The 16,621-nt window shown below is 37.0% G+C and overlaps 1 protein-coding gene across 4 annotated transcripts in view; it reads right to left on the bottom strand.

The window, feature by feature from the left end:
- BAIAP2 (BAR/IMD domain containing adaptor protein 2) overlaps positions 1-15,337 on the bottom strand; it is a 549,446-nt gene extending 534,109 nt beyond the window's left edge. For all 4 annotated transcript variants that reach the window (XM_053706634.1, XM_053706611.1, XM_053706618.1 and 1 more), the window contains exon 1: positions 15,212-15,337. In XM_053706634.1, the coding sequence (XP_053562609.1) occupies positions 15,212-15,280 (69 nt within the window). In that variant the 5' untranslated portion in view covers positions 15,281-15,337. The remainder of the gene's footprint in view (positions 1-15,211) is intronic.
- Between the last annotated feature and the right edge of the window lie 1,284 nt (positions 15,338-16,621).

The following is a 16,621-nucleotide window of genomic DNA, read 5'->3' as shown; positions in this document are numbered from 1 at the left end:
AAAGAAAGAAAAAAAAAAAAAAAACACACAGTAAATCTGTGCAATATCAGACAAGAAAAATCTGGCTGACCGGTTTTGGCTACTACCTTACTCCTAGCCTGCTTAAAACATACACAAACTTGCTAGTTTAAAAACCTTATGTCTGACGTCCTATTGGATATTGGGATGCTCACACCTCCCCTTCCATGTCCAATCAGGCTGCTGATTAATCATAAGCCCTCTTTAACTACGAACAACTAATCGTGGCTAAATTCTGCCTCTCTCTCTCAACAATCGTTACTGTTATAGCCAGAGAGTGTGAATACATTCTAGTGTACTCAAATAAACAGTGACAGAATGTACAATTCCAATATATCTTTTCGCTGAGCAGAGTACTTAAAACTCCTTGGCCAATCAGGCTCTCAAACTACCAAAGTACATCCATTAATCAGGCTCTTGAATTATTGAAGCCGGTCTAAGCCGTGATAGCCTGTTTTGAATGACACTGACACTGTCCAATGAGCGTCTTGATATGTGCGGCACTCCCCCAACCTTTGGCCAATCAGACCTCCTGTTTTGCGGAGGAACACGGAGCTGTACTTCTCCGATCCAATATCCAAAATGCCACAGTATCCGACGCCCATATATGCTAGGATAAGTCATGCTGACTGTAGTCACTCCTAACAATCTGGATACTCTAATTATTACGGGGACTAGTTCCTAAGTCTGGATGTTTTTAGGTTATGCTATCAGCGCTCCACTCCTGTCAGATATGTCCCATTGTCTGAAAACTCACCCTGCACCTTCACAGCCACTCCGGCTCTGCATCCAATAAAATGCGGTTGTGCCACTTACATCTGATAGAATCTAAACATAGCCAATGTGTACAAAAAAAAAATAGCTTAAGGTAGATATAATGAGTTGTATCAATGTGTCCTGCCTGCTATATAGTATTATATCAGAGTGGGAGCTAGCCAGCCAGACTAGTAATACCCTGCCGATGACCCCAGACTGTCAGGTACAAATACCCCAAATGTAGGTTATATTGGTTATACTATGCCCATTTAGAAAACTGAATTACCAGAAGTTAATAAGATCGAATTCAGAGTTTAGACCTTCTGGAACCCTGGTCTTTAGCTTAAAAGATCCAGAAGGCCTCTTTTTCTCCAAGTTTTCGAGCCCTATGTTCCCCTATTTTCTGAGGGAGCATTCTTTCTATTATGGTCCATGTAAAGAACCTTGTGTCTTTCTGATGAAAAACTGAAAAATTATTGATTAGGGGGGGTAGTCAGTACCCCTGCTTTAATATCTGTTAGGTGTTCTTTTATCCTCACCCTGGCCTCCCTAGTCGTGAGGCCAACGTACTGAAGGGCACATTGCGTACAAGAAATAAGATACACCACATAAGGGGAGCGACAATTCAAGCACAGTCTCTTCTGGAAACTCTCTCCTGTAACCATGGAGTTGAAAACTTCTCCAGTTGTCACTCTCTCACATGCTATGCATGCTTGGTAAAGGCAGCGATACGTGCCATTTAATCTCAGCCAGGAAAAATGAAGTTACCTGTTCCTTACGTAAACTTGTAGGGGCTACCTGATTGCCTATTGTCCTTTTTCTCTTGTAGGTAAATCTGACCTCTCTGTCTCCTTCAGATCATCGTCAGCTAACAATAAATTGAAATGATTTCTTATGATCCGACAGATCTGGGTATACTCTTATGAATATTCTGTTATAAATGTAACCTTACTGTCTGATCTTTCCTCGTTTCTTTTTACATGCACTCAAAAGACTCTCTCTGGATATCCCGGCTACCGAGTCTCTGGCTTTAGTGATGATCACATTTTTATACCCCCTTTCGCGCAGTCTATTGGACAGTTCATCCGCTTGTCGCTCATACATTTGTAAACTAGTACAATTTCTTTTCAAGCAAATTAATTGGCTTCTCGCTACATCTTTGAAAACTCTCCTTGGGTGACACCTTAAGGCATACAGGAGGGAATTCCCTGTGATTGGTTTACGGTAGGTTTCAAAGGATATTTTTTTAACTGGGTTGCCCTTTAAAGTGATGTCCAGAAAGTTGATTGCTGACCCCTGGATTTCTGATGTAAAGCTAATGCCGACAGACTTGTGGTCCAGGCCTTCCACAAAAACCTATAAATCACTCTCAGGACCTCCCCAGGTGAATAAGTCATCAATGAAGCGTCTGTACCACACTCTCTCTTGTCTGAAGAGATTCCCTCCCCCATAGACGTGGGACAGCTCCCGCCAACCCATAAATAGGTTGGCGCAGGAGGGGGCAAACTTGGCCCCCATTGCTGTTCCACGTCTCTGGAGGAAGAACTCACCCTCAAGCTCGAAATATGTGTGTGGGTGAGCAAGAATTCAGTTACTCTAGTAACATACTCAACAAAATCATCATCATCTGCATCATACCTTTACCCTAGACCAAATCGACTCCAGGCCTTTCTCATGTGGTATGGTGGAGTATAAATGATTTCACATCCACTGTGAGGTTAGGAAGGTAATCTGTACACTAAAGCTAAAATTAAACTTACAAGCTACCTGGTTAACCCCTTCACTGCTGGGAATAATAGAAGTGACGAGCACAGCTGCAATTAGCGGCCTTCTAATTACCAAAAAGCAATGGCAAAGCCATATATGTCTGCAATTTCTAAACAAAGGGGGATCCCAGAGAAGCTTTTACAACCATTTGTGCCATGATTGCATAAGCCGTTTGTAAATAATTTCAGTGAGAAACCTAAAGTTTGTGAAAAAGTTAAAGGGACACTCAAGCCAAAATTAACCTTTCATGATTCAGATAGAGAATGCAATTTTAAACAACTTTCCAATTTACTTCCATTAACAAAATGTGCACAGTCTCTTTATATTTACACTTTGAGTCACCAGCTCCTACTGAGCATGTGCAAGAATTTACAGAATATACATATATGCATTTGTGATTGGCTGATAGCGGTCACATGATGCAGTGGAAATGGAGATAACTGAAATTTTTTAGAAAAAAAATAAAAAAAATCTACTACTCATTTGAAGTTCAGACTCAGTGCTATTGCATTGTTTTGTTATCATGCATTTGTTGATTATGCAAGTCCACAGTATTGACTATTTTAGCCGGAGGGTTTCTCCAAGCAAATCAATCACTGCTCCATTGAGTTAACTTGTATTGTGTCTGCGACCTTCCAGATAGCATTGCCCCCCTGGTACCACAATCCCCCCACCCCCATTTTGCCCCCTTACTCTAAGAAGCCCTTTTTTATTGCAGAGTGAGGTACAGTTAAGTGAAATTTTTGGGGCCTGACCATGTTGAATCTAAAGAAAATACAAGAATACTGGTTTCCAAACGAAATCAGATCTCTGCAATTGTATATAGTACTTATCTAATCCATTTCTGGACTTCCCTTTTTTTTTTTTAAATGTTTCAGAACAAATATATTCCTGAGTTGACCATCACTCTGTATTAATCTTTTGTTGACTCTGCTATAAAAAGTTATATATTGTCTTTCATACTAAAACAAAAACACTGGCATCTTTATCAAATGTTCCCAGTGCTTAGGTCAGAGATATCACAGCACGATATCCCAAAGGAAGTCTGTTTCAATATAACAAACACAGTCTTATATACCCTTACCCGTGAAATCAAACAACTAACTTCACCTGTCAGCATCCAGCATGCTCTGTTCGTGGAATCATGAACACCTCCCTTCCGGGTGTATACTACGATCCCATTGATTAACGGCATTGCTCCTTTCAGCCACTCCACTGATTCATCGGCAAAACAGCAGTAAAAAAATTAAATACAAAATTAAAATAAATGTTATATCACCCTACAAATTTGAGAATATCGACCTGAGAAGAAGTTCAGTGTTTCTGGGAGTTTACTGCAACAGCCTCTACAATGACTTTGTTGTTTGAAAATTGTGTGGGGCAGTATTAGAAAAAAAAAAAAAAGTAGTAGTAACATAATGAGAAAATCCTAATTTGAAAATGTTTCAGCAGCATATAAAAGTAAACACATTTTAACCCCTTGAGTGCTAACGACGGGTCCGAGCCATCGCAAAATTTCTCAGTCAGGTGCTAACAACGGCTCAGAGACATCGCTAGCACTCACCCACCTTGAGGGCAATCTGGGGGCTCCCACCCCGGCGATCTGGCATGAATAGTGAGAGGCATTGCAGGGGCTTCACGCGGTGACATGACGTCACCGCGCAACTTTATTGACAATGGACAAATATAGGGAGATGGGGGCATGCTGTTTAGAAGCCTGTATCTCAGACATCTAAGCAGCTACAGATCCCCAATACCCAAGGTTAGAAAGGTAATCGCCTAACCTTTTCAACGGTATAAGTCTTGGGGGATCTGGAAAAAAAAAAAACAAACAAAAAACCCCACACTTAAAAAAGGGACACTGAACCCCAAAAAAATTATTTCATGATTCAGATGATTTCATGATTCAGATAGAGCATGCAATTTTAAGCAACTTTCTAATTTACTCCTATTATCAATTCATTGCTGAATTGATATCTTTATTTGAAAAAGAATGTCTCTAAGCATTTTTTTAGTTCAGTACTCTGGACAGCACTTTTTATTGGTGGATGAATTTATCCAATCAGCAAGAACAACCCAGGTTGTTCACCAAAAATGGGCCGGCATCTAAACTTACATTCTTGCATTTCAATTAAAGATACCAAGAGAATGAAGAAAATTTGATAATAGGAGTAAATTAGAAAGTTGCTTCAAAATTTCATGCTCTATCTGAATCATGGAAGAAAAAAAATTTGAGTTCAGTGTCCCTTTAAATTATTTATATATAAATAAATAAAATCAACATGGCTTAACCTGCAAAAAAAAGTTATAGGGGGATATCTTCTGTTTTTTTATGCACTTTCTACATGTTGTGGATTGTTTTAACATGTTAAGCATTTTTATATTTTAAGAAAACAGAAATCTTTATAAAAATGAAAGTTTATATGACAGGTACATGTTGAAAATAACAGACCATTTTTCTATGTCGTCCAGGACCACGGGACGACTGGGTTTTTCAACCCCTGTACATACAGAATATCTAAAACGCAGAAAGTAAAAAAAAAAAAAAAAAAAAAAAAAAGTTCTGCCTCTGGAGTTCAAATTACTCCATACCCAGGTTATTAGTCAGAATTATTTCTTCATCAGGGCATCTAACTGGCAGCCCTTTATGGATCATGGCACAAAGAGAAATACAGTAGATAATGCAGCTGACTAGAATATTCACAAATGCTGAGTCTGTAGACTGTAAAACAACAACAACCGTACGTATTTTTTAAAATAAATAGTTCAGCCAAATAAAATCAGTTTAAGTTTATAAGTTAGTGGTCAGGTATCTCACTATAGATTACAAGTCAGGGCCAAAAGTTACTAGTCACCCACAATTAAAAAGACTAACATTTCAATCAACAACTGCAATTTTAAATAAAAATAAAATAAAAAACAAACAGATTCCATTTGTTTAAAAGTCCATTATGTAATACAAAGATACCAGCCTTAAAAAAAAAAAAAAAAAAAAAAAAAAAAAGGGGAGGAGGAGATACTAAACCCAAATTTTGTTTGTCATGATTCAGATAGAGCATAGTTTCAGCACCCTGGATAGCGCATGCTAATTGGTGACTAAATTTAGTCACCAATCAGCAAGCGCTACCCAGGTTCTGAACCAAAAATGGGCCGGCTCTTAAGCTTAACATTCCAGGTTTTCAAATAAAGATAGCAAGAGAATGAAGACATTTTGAAAATAGGAGTAAATTAGACAGTTGCTTAAAATTGCATGCTCTATATGAATCATGAAAGGAAAAAAAAAAAAAAAAAAAAAAAAAAAGTATTACTTTAAAGGCCCAGTAAACGTTTTGTTGAAAGTTTCTATTTTCTTGCTTTAGAATAACACAACAACCAAGTTTAAGCATTTTTTAACCCCTTTATGCCAGGGCCAGGTGTTTAACATTGGAAAAAAGTTCCAATGTAAACACTTGCTTTAAAAATTTAATCACACGACCAATGCAATCCCATGATTGGATCATGGGGGCTTACCTACAATGCTAAGCATGCCTCCAGTCTGAGATCCTATTCTGCAGGAGGCTACAGGACACCAGATCCGTTAGGACGTTCCATATCAAACTAACAGTGTTAAATCCCAGTGCTGTCAGGACGGCATGGAACGTCTAAATGGCATCAAGGGGTTAAACAAATTAACATCTTCTTTGCTGCAATTGTTTGTTAACACCCAAATGACCCATCATTTGCCTTACTAGGTTAGTGCATGGTTTTACAGTTTTATTTTATTTATTTTTTAAATTGGTTTTAGTTATCTATTAAAGCCAAGTAGAAACATATGCAGCAGGGTTAGCCTTTGGAAGTCTGCATTCTGCTTTCTCAGGTTTTGAGACTAAGAAAAGCCATATTTTTCAGAGCTACATTGCATGAAAAGGGGGCAGAATAAATAATGAAATTATATTTGTAAAATTGTTTTTATTAGAAATCTAAAAGGTGTTTACTGTCCTTTTAATAAAGATAGGGAATTCCCTATATTCCGCAATACTAGCAATCTATTGCCCCTTTAGCCCCTATGTGCCGCTGCATAACAATCTATTAAACCCTTGTGAAATCACTGGCCCCCACTTCACTACAGTTGATGTGATTCACACAGGAGGTCTTTGTATGCAGAGGGAACCAGCCACAATAAAAACTGTCAAACAGCTGGACAGTAATTGCTGGGGAACAGAGAAGGACCGGGTGACAGACTTCAATTACCAGGGACATATTCTTTAAGTCAACAACACACTAGATTCCGCTTAATGAGCTGTCAAAGCAGGAGACTTGGGAGTAAAGCACAAAGCTCTAGTGCATAATTGGTAGGGTCAGAAAATCCTCTGCATAAAAACCTCACAAGAATCTTGCCTATAACATCATGAAATGCTCTGTTGTATACTAGCCCTTTATCACAGCTAAAAAACACTTTATTTAAACCATAACATAGCTGGTAATATTATATTTGAATTTTGTAATAAAAATAAAGACAACTTTGTATTATGCAATAGTTTGCTTTTTCCTGCACTAAATCATAAGAATGTACATTGTGATTTGAACAGCACAGATACAAGAGAAAGAAGCATACAACTAGTATGGGCTCAACTTCCGGTAAGGAACCTTTTTTTTGGTGAGACTAGCGTCAGCCTTGTATATTCGTCAGCAGCACATACAAAAGAGTGTTTACCCATATGCACTGAAACCTTGACAAGGAGCGAGAAAAAAAAAAAATCATCATCTCCTGATATTCACAGGCGTTTATTTCCAGCTCCTTAATCCTATTCAGATTGAACATTCACTCCTGGAGTGCAGCAGATGACAACCAAGCTGTCTGCTATATCAACAGAACCCTTTTTTAAAAAAATCTTCCTCACTATCAACTACAAAACAAACCAGGCCAGGCAGGGGGCAATATCTCACCTTATGCATATTATGAAGGGGTTATAGTGAGAGATATACAGTTTATTGTTTCTGCAAGGGGAGCTAAAATCTTACATGGTTGTTGGCAGCGAGAAGGGGTGTGTGTTAGGAGCGCCTAATAAAAGGCTAGGTCCAATTACAAGGTATGGACTAAAAATGTAGTACCCTTTAGGAATCCTACAGTGGTATAATAATGGGATCTAATAAGTACAATTTAACAAATTTAATATCACATATAATAACAGCAGAAAATCACAGGTTTAAAAAAGCATAAAAGTATATGGATCCATGATACTTATTAAAAACAATTACAATATAAATAATCCAACAATGGCATAAATAATGATGCAAGGACAAATAGAAAAATAAAAACAGTCAAGCAATATAAATAAAATACAATAATTATTATTGTATAATATTTATATTGCTTGACTGTTTTTATTTTTCTATTTGTCCTTGCATCATTATTTATGCCATTGTTGGATTATTTATATTGTAATTGTTTTTAATAAGTATCATGGATCCATATACTTTTATGCTTTTTTAAACCTGTGATTTTCTGCTGTTATTATATGTGATATTAAATTTGTTAAATTGTACTTATTAGATCCCATTATTATACCACTGTAGGATTCCTAAAGGGTACTACATTTTTAGTCCATACCTTGTAATTGGACCTAGCCTTTTATTAGGCGCTCCTAACACACACCCCTTCTCTCTGGTCTTTTTTGGGTATCTAGAGACCCAATTGTTATAGGAGCTTTGGTCTTGGTAGTTAGCGCCGCCGGACAGATTAAACCTTTACATGGTTGTTGGCAGCTACTCACATGAGTTGTTTTCTGGCTGGGTTTTGCTCAGAAGCTGCAATGTATATGTATACACACACTAATTTATTATAATAAAGACCCTTTACTATCACTAACATTTTTATTAGAGTCTCCCTTTAAAAGCTTACAGCATTTTTTTTAACTTCTGTGTTTAATAAAGAGTGAATCAGCCCCGTTGCCAATGTAAATGATCAGTCATGTTACTGTACTGCATCTGTCTGTGAGCCTATTTTTTTTTTTTTTTTAAAAAAGGACTACACTCCAAAATATTCTCAAAAAAAAAAAAAAAAAAAAAAAAAAAAAAAAAAGATATATCCCCAGTACAAATGATAACTTGATCATATAATGTATATTTTGATCTATATTAACTGTAGTACTAAAGGGTTAACAAATTAAGAATTAATTTAGGAGGTTTAAAAAAAACAAAAAAAAAAAACTTTTAATAATAAATGGACAAATAGGCAGATAGTATAAAACAAGATTGTTCCCAATTGACTTATAAACCCTTATGCTAAGTTGCACTTCATGGCCTTTATGTAGTTACAGTGGGGCTATAACCATGATACACAATACAGAAGAAGGTGGAGGGTACGTTGGCGTTGGGTGCCAGTCCCTTCCTCTTCTCCCTATAATTATTACTGAATCGTAGGCAGCTGTTTGCAGTAACTGGGTCTATAAGCAGAAGCCTGACTATGCTTGCTGCTGCCTCATTAGAGACAGACACATTCATGGGCGCACAGACACTTTTAAGCAGTTTTGAAGGGCTCCCTAGCCACCTTGCCTAAGGCAAATCTATTTTGTATGGGGGCGGTGAGATGACTTTTTTTTTTTTTTTTTTTAACAGAAGCTTGCAGATATATTAGATTGCTAGAGATAACACATTAGCACCCCCACCCATTGAGAAGAAGAATTTAGATGGGAGGAGGGAAGCAAAAAAAAAATAAAAAAATAATATACACACAGGGACCCACGCAACATCCATCTCCTACCCAAAACTGACAGCACTTTCTCCCACAGACAGATTTCCAAATTGCTGAATTGACATGTTAATTGGCTTTTTCCATTTCTTTTGCAAAGACTTCAGATCGCTAGCAAGAACGCAGCATTGCCTTGTAAAGTTTAATGACACATACATCTCATCAGTGCCTCCAAAACATACACACAATTGCTGGCTTCAGGTGTTCTGTCTGCTCAAAGCACCCCCCCTTTACCATTACACACACGCTAACCTAACCAAAGGCTACTTTTAGGCTGTGAATACCTGGGTACAGTATAGATTATTATTTTATTAGATTTAAAAAAAATAAACTTCAGATTGGTAAAACAGCTTTGATATCTCTCAGCACCCATAATAATTTTAAGGGCCAAAAGACATGTACAGCCTGGCACACACACACACACACACACAAACACCAAAGCAGTTTAGATCACAACTGCTGGGTGGTTTTCGAGAACACTAATCCTGTTTGTTACAGTTACAAAAGGAAGGTTAGTCACATGAATAGGTTTGTTAAAATGAAGCAAAGCTCACATAGTTGCACTAGGGGAGAAATGTAATCATCTAGTTAAATCAGGAGTTACTACACATACACACACTCCTATATAAATACAGAAAAACAAACACAGGCTTGTATATTTGTTGATTTCATATCTATATTATTTGCTTTTCCAATAAAAATTGGAGTTCTTTAGTTTTACAATATAATATTATTATTAGAGTTTATACAGAACCACAAAGACATCCACATCATTTAAAAAGAAGACAGTGCAGCCAATTATAAACTGTACTGTCTGCCCCACTGAAGGAAAAGAGAGCATGTTCCAATTTCCATCAGTGGGGCAACAAAAAGGTTTCTATACTGTAGTTATGATTTCCGATTGGCTGCAACAGCTGCCAATCAAAAGGCAAACTACATTTAAAAAAAAAATAATGATTGTGCAAGCAAGTATATAAAATCACACACAGCAGGGCTAAGAAAAAAAGTTAGGCATTAATATGCAGTGCAGTTATTTGGTGCATTTACTGTCCCTTTGAAATAACTGATGGGTTTGCTCAGTACTTCAGGGCCAACAGATCTGGAAGGCAAAGCTAGTTTGTGATCTCATTTAATAAATGTGAAATGACACATTAAATATTATAGAAGGGATTACATACATACACACAAACAGTGTTCTCCCCAGGACCTTTTTAGAGGGTGGACCCTTCGGGTGATTTTACTGAACACCCAGCTACAATTCTAGCCAATATTAAGCTAAAGTTATTCAATATTAAAAAAAAATCATTTTTTTATTACACAGATGATCATTAAATATGTTAAGTTATGCAATTAATTTGCGCTTTGGCTACTTCATATTGCCACCAACATTTTCTGTTGAGAATACTAATATATATTATTTATTTATAAAGCACCAACAGATTCTGCAGCGCTGTCCATGGGTACAAAGATAAAAGTACAGTACAATAGAATATAAAAAAAAGACACCAAAGTTTAACAAAACAAATACAGGGGGAATTGAAGGCCCCTGTTCCTGTGGGAACATTATATATATATAAAAAAAAAAAAAAAAAAAAAAAAAAAACACACACACATAAAACTATAGTAAGGGAACATTCTATAGATAGATTTTATGGGAGGATTATTTAAAAAAAATAAACAAATAAACTTGTGTCCTTTCTTGGAAAGGACGTAATTGTCAGTATCAAAAAAGCTGTCCTACAGGTTTTTGTTTTGTTTGTTATTACATTTTGCAGTTACGATAGAGATAAAACAATCTTTCAATAATGTAAAAATGATTGTATTTTACTATCGGCTCCTAAATACCCTCAACAACGTAGCTGGAAAAATAAATAGGAACCTTTTGCTGGTTTGTTCTAGAAAGCACAACGTGAGATGTCCCATGATACAGAAAAGGATGTGTTATATCTTGAGCATCATGCAGTAGATCACAGCTGGGCCTTGAAAACGCAACAAGTCTCACCTCCTGTTTCTATGTAATTATGCAACTCAAGATCCAGTCTGGTACAGAGAATGTGTACTTGCATGTAAATTTAAGACACAATTTTAAAATGAATAGACAATTTTCACAATTGTTTGAGTGGTACTAGGGGGAAAAAATGGTTTGAAGCAGAAACATATAAAGTACATCCATGTAGTGCAAAACAAAGAGTATAAGGAAAAGATCATTTTATCTCCTGGGGTATCACTACCAAAACAGCTCAGAGCAAGACGTGCCACAGGGAAGAGCTAGTGTATCTTGGCATATGCTGAAATTGATATTTATTATTTATGTAACAAAACACTGCAGCTGGGAGACACAACAGGTTTGTCATGTTCTCAAGCAAAATACTTTTTTTGTTGTTGCTGCATAGATGAAGGTGAAAAAAAAAAACAAGAGCGCTAAACTGCCAGCTTTAAATATTTTATAGTGTTCATATTTGATGATATCATGAGTGGTGACCTCACATGACGCAACATATACTTAAAGGGACACTCAATCAAAATTAAACTTTCATTATTCAGATAGAGCATGCAATTTTAAACAACTTTCCAATTTACTTCCATTAACAAAATGTGCACAGTTTTTTTATATTTAAACTTTTTGAGTCACCAGCTCCTACTGAGCATGTGCAAGAATAAGAGTGTATGCATTTGTGAATGGCTGATTGCTGTCACATGGTACGTGTATGCATTTGTGATTGGCTGATGGCTGTCACATGGTACAGGGGGAGTGGAAAAAGACATAACTTTTAAAATTGTCAGAAAAAAAAATCTACTGCTCATTTGAAGTTCAGACTAAGTGCTATTGCATGTTGATTATGCAAATCTACAGTGTTGACTGTGTGTATATATAATACACACACAAAAAAATATATACATATCTTCAACATCTAATTCTTTTCATCAGTGTGCGCACAAATCATGGCCTGTGCAATTAAATTAAAATGTGTGCGTACTTTAATCTTGCATATAGTCTGAAATGGTTGTAAGAGTAATAAACTCCATGATGGAAGTGTCACGCGAGCATGCATGGTCTAGTTGTATAGTGTTTACTATGTAATAAGATCTATTACATTTTACTTTCTATATACTATAGTGAGTAGATTGTACTGCATATATGTAACTATTTAGCTCTACCTCAACTTCAGGGTTAGTACGTGATTGCCTCAGAGAACTCTACTTGGCTCTGTCCTAAACATGGTAAAATCAATAATCACAACCAAGTGTGTCAGAACAGCACACAATAAAGATACAATTTATTACTGCTAGCTTGAGAGATATTTACTTAGCTATACAGCGAGAGCTCAGGTGAGCTGAAGAAAATTAGAAGATTCCTAGCCTGATGATCATGAACTTGCCGACATGGAGAAAAATCTCACAAGGTCTTTGGGGGTCTTTTATTGAGCATTATTTTGCAATGCCAGAGTCTCTTCTTTCCAGTCAGAACTCAATATATATATATATATATATATATATATATATATATATATATATATATATATTTCTAGAAAGGCACAACACAGTATTGACGAGACTTATTAGATAATCTCGCTAGAGCAGAGAGCTTTAGGATGATCAGGCTCTCAGTCTTTTTTAAAAAGCATCATCATATAGCTTTCATAACAGTCACTACTTCTTAATTTAAAGAATATTTTACTCCTTATTACAAAAAAAAATGATATAGCATAATTTAAATACATCAATATGCTGCAGACAACCAGCCAAGAACAAACTAGGAATCTAGATCATGAGATTGATCACAATCTTTTAGAAAAACCTTAATGATTTTAAGTTGAAAATCACCATTATAGGAAAGTAAAAATTACAACTTGCATGTCATTCTAAGTCACAATTTTTAAAATCTACCTTCTTGTACTAGTCATCCCAGTTACCCCTGATGAGGGGTCCAAGTGTGTGTGTGTGTGTGTGGGGGGTGTATATATATATATATATATATATTCACTTAATAATAAACAGAATTCACTTAATAATAAACAAAAATATTGCATTAATTCATCATATTGACCTTTTCAAAATAGTTACAATTAAAATATATATATATATATATTTTAAAAACATTATTTAAAGGGCCAGAATACCCAAATGTTTAAACACTTGAAAGTGATGCAGCATAGCTGTAAAAAGCTGACTAGAAAATATCACCTGAACATCTCTATGTAAAAAAGATATTTTACCTCCAAAGTTCCTCAGTAGCCACCTCCCATTGTAAAGGATTTCTAAGTAGCATTTTAGTGTGTCTGTCCTAGGACAGCTTAGGGGATGAGCCTCGCGAACTCTCATATTATTTCACCAATCAGGTAAAGGAAGCTTACTATGAAATCTCATGAGAGTTAAGTCAAATCTCATGAGATCACAGTAAGAGTTCCTGACCTCAGCACTGCTGATTGGCTGCTGTTCATTGCTTCATTTTTTTTTACCTGCAGCTGGGAGCAGGTGAAGTATAACTTTTTACACAGAACTTACTCTGCTGAGCTGAGGAGATTGTGAGGTAAAATATCTTCCTTTTTTACATAGTGATGCTCAGGTGATATTTTCCTGACAATTTTTTACAGTTATACTGCATCAGTTTCAAGTGATTTAGCATATGAGTATTATGTCCCTTTAAATGAGCATATATGAGAGTCAGTTGATAACTTTAGAAGAGTATGGTAGCAGCTGGAAATTTTTATTGTGAAATAGCTATATTTAGTAAATGGTGTTACCATGACATTTTGATTACAAATAGTTTACTCTCTCTAAAACAGCTAAGTTTAAGAAGAAATATTAAACAAATTGGTGTATAAAATTAAATGCTTATGTGTACAGCAGTTCTTGTAGTAGAAGCAATGTATTTATTTAGGTTTTACTTTAAAATATAACTTGAAACTCACTTCTATGCAGCACAAGAGTCATTATTAGACACTGAAGATTAGTACATCACATTCTCACCACTCATAGAGCAGCCCCGCCCACATAAACTCCACACAACATAGATATTTTTAACCCCCTGGCTGCCAAAAAGACAACAGGTTGCATTGCAATATGCTGTCTTCTCTAGTAGCCAATGGGCAAAAGAACATTTCAACACATGGTTTGATGTCAGCAACGAAATCAGTATTTTATATATATTTAAAATAATAAAAAAACAAGCCCACTCAGATAGACCTGCAAGCTGTGTGCTCGTGCACTGGGTGATCGGTAGAACAACAAACCGCATGAGCATGTTATTATATTTATTGTTTTCTATAATTTAAGATGATCTGAACAATATCCAAAAAAAACACCACATGCAAAGGTAACCGTTGTTTTATCTTAATTTATATTAATATCACACAACAGTGATATGAAAGAAAGGGATTGGTTTTACCAGTACTGTACGCAGTATAAGTTTCCAGATCAGGGCTTTACTATGCACTGGTAACTGTATGGAATGCAATAGCTGCAGGTTCAAATTGTCACAGGGTGACAAGGTCTTGGCTCATGACATTCTTCGTTCATGTAGTTTTATCATCAAGCTGTCAACCCCAGACAACATAGGGTTAAAGACAGTTCCCTATCATCAGCGACTATATGCATCTTCTATGCAAGAAGACCAGTTAACCACATTACAATTCTATCCTTGAAACCGAAGTTATGAAACAAAACGCACAAGAACACGTAATAAAAACAAAACGACTATACAATAACATAATAATTTCAATAAATTTACAAAGATCGCACGTTCAATATTTATAGCACACTGGACCAAAATACAATTCCATTACAAAATGCCATCTTTATAAAACACATTTGCCCCTCAAAAAAAACCCAAAATCCAATGATTTTTTGAGACTGCGCAGCTTTTTCAATATAGGATGAGCAGACACCTGTCCCAACAGCATGGTAGCCCCCGTGTTGTGCCAGGGAATCGAAGCTCACCTTGTAGACATTTTCAGTGAGCCGGTGCACCTCATCTGAGCGAGACATCCTGACTCCTGTCAGAGCCATACACCGGAGCTGCTGAAAAGTGCCACTAATCCCAGAGCCTACTGGAGTCGATACTGGTGAGTAGGCAGACAGGCGCTTATATACAGGAAAGGTAAGAGTACAACAGAGACGCCTCTAACCCTCCCTAATCCAGCCCCCAGCTCCTCCTTACTGCCCTGCCAAGCCTCAGGCTCAGCTCCACCTTGCAGCCTGCAAATCTTGTTGCTTGGCAACACACTCTGCCCAAGCCACTTCCGTCTCCTGCCCTCACCAACTAGGCACATACCTGTCAACTCTCACAGTCATGTGACACCGGTTTGTTAGCTATTCTCCTGATTACCCAGCAGTTTCTCACACGAGCACACGGCTTGCAAGAGCTAATTGAGTGACTGGCTTGTTTTTTTGTTTTTTTTATACAAGCTGGTTTTACAGCCGATATCCATCCATGTGCTGCAAGTCGCAATGCTCGTTAGCCCCTTGGCTACCAGATAAGGCTGCAGTATATTTCACACTTTTTTGGCAGCCACTGGGTTAATAGCATCTATGTTTTGTAGTGCTATGTGTCAAATAGCAGGAGTTTATGTGGGAGGGGCTGCTTTGTGTTCATTTCAATGCTTCCTGATCTGTGAGAATGCAGAGAATGATTGCTAAGGGCTCTTGGGCTGCATAGAAGTGAGATTCAAGATATATTTTAAAGCAAAAATAAATAAATGTAAAATGAGTATTATGTTAATGTTGGTGACACTATAGTCACAATTTTATTAAAGACAGGAGGCCAGTATTTTGCTTAACTCCTTCCTCCCGTTAGGAGGTTTCGTGCCACCCTAACTGCGCTAGGCTTTAGCGCCATTAGGACGGCATGGAACATCCTAGCCATTTGGCTGTACTGAAGCCATAGCGGCTTGGTAAATGGGATCGTGGGATGGCTTCATAGGCACTCCCCCCATAATTTAAATCACACGATCCCATGAGCGTTCACGTGATTTCAATTTGTTTACATCAGAACTTTGTTCTGATGTAGACAATTTAGTCCCGACTGGAAAGGGTTAACTACCTTTACTAAAATCTCCAGTAGTAACATACAACATAAAAAGAAACAAAGTATTAAGCCCCCAGCCAATAGGGGCTCAGTAGCTGACATATAGTATATACATCTTCCTCTTTTACATGAATCCTCGAAGAAACAAAACCCAATTGGTAACTGGAATTGCAACGGGCAAACAACAGCTGGACAGCAACTGGTACAACTTGGACCAGAACGAGGACTAGAACGCAGGGGCGATTCTCAGTGCCCCTGTAAAAATGTCCCTGGCCCCCCCCGTGGCCCCCTGAGCTGGCCACTGAGCTGACTGAAAAATACCG

This window comes from Bombina bombina, chromosome 1 (genome assembly GCF_027579735.1).
Source record: "Bombina bombina isolate aBomBom1 chromosome 1, aBomBom1.pri, whole genome shotgun sequence".
NCBI classification, from domain to species: domain Eukaryota; kingdom Metazoa; phylum Chordata; class Amphibia; order Anura; family Bombinatoridae; genus Bombina; species Bombina bombina.
Note: the sequence above shows the minus strand (reverse complement) of the source record. Positions and strands in the feature narration are given on the sequence as shown.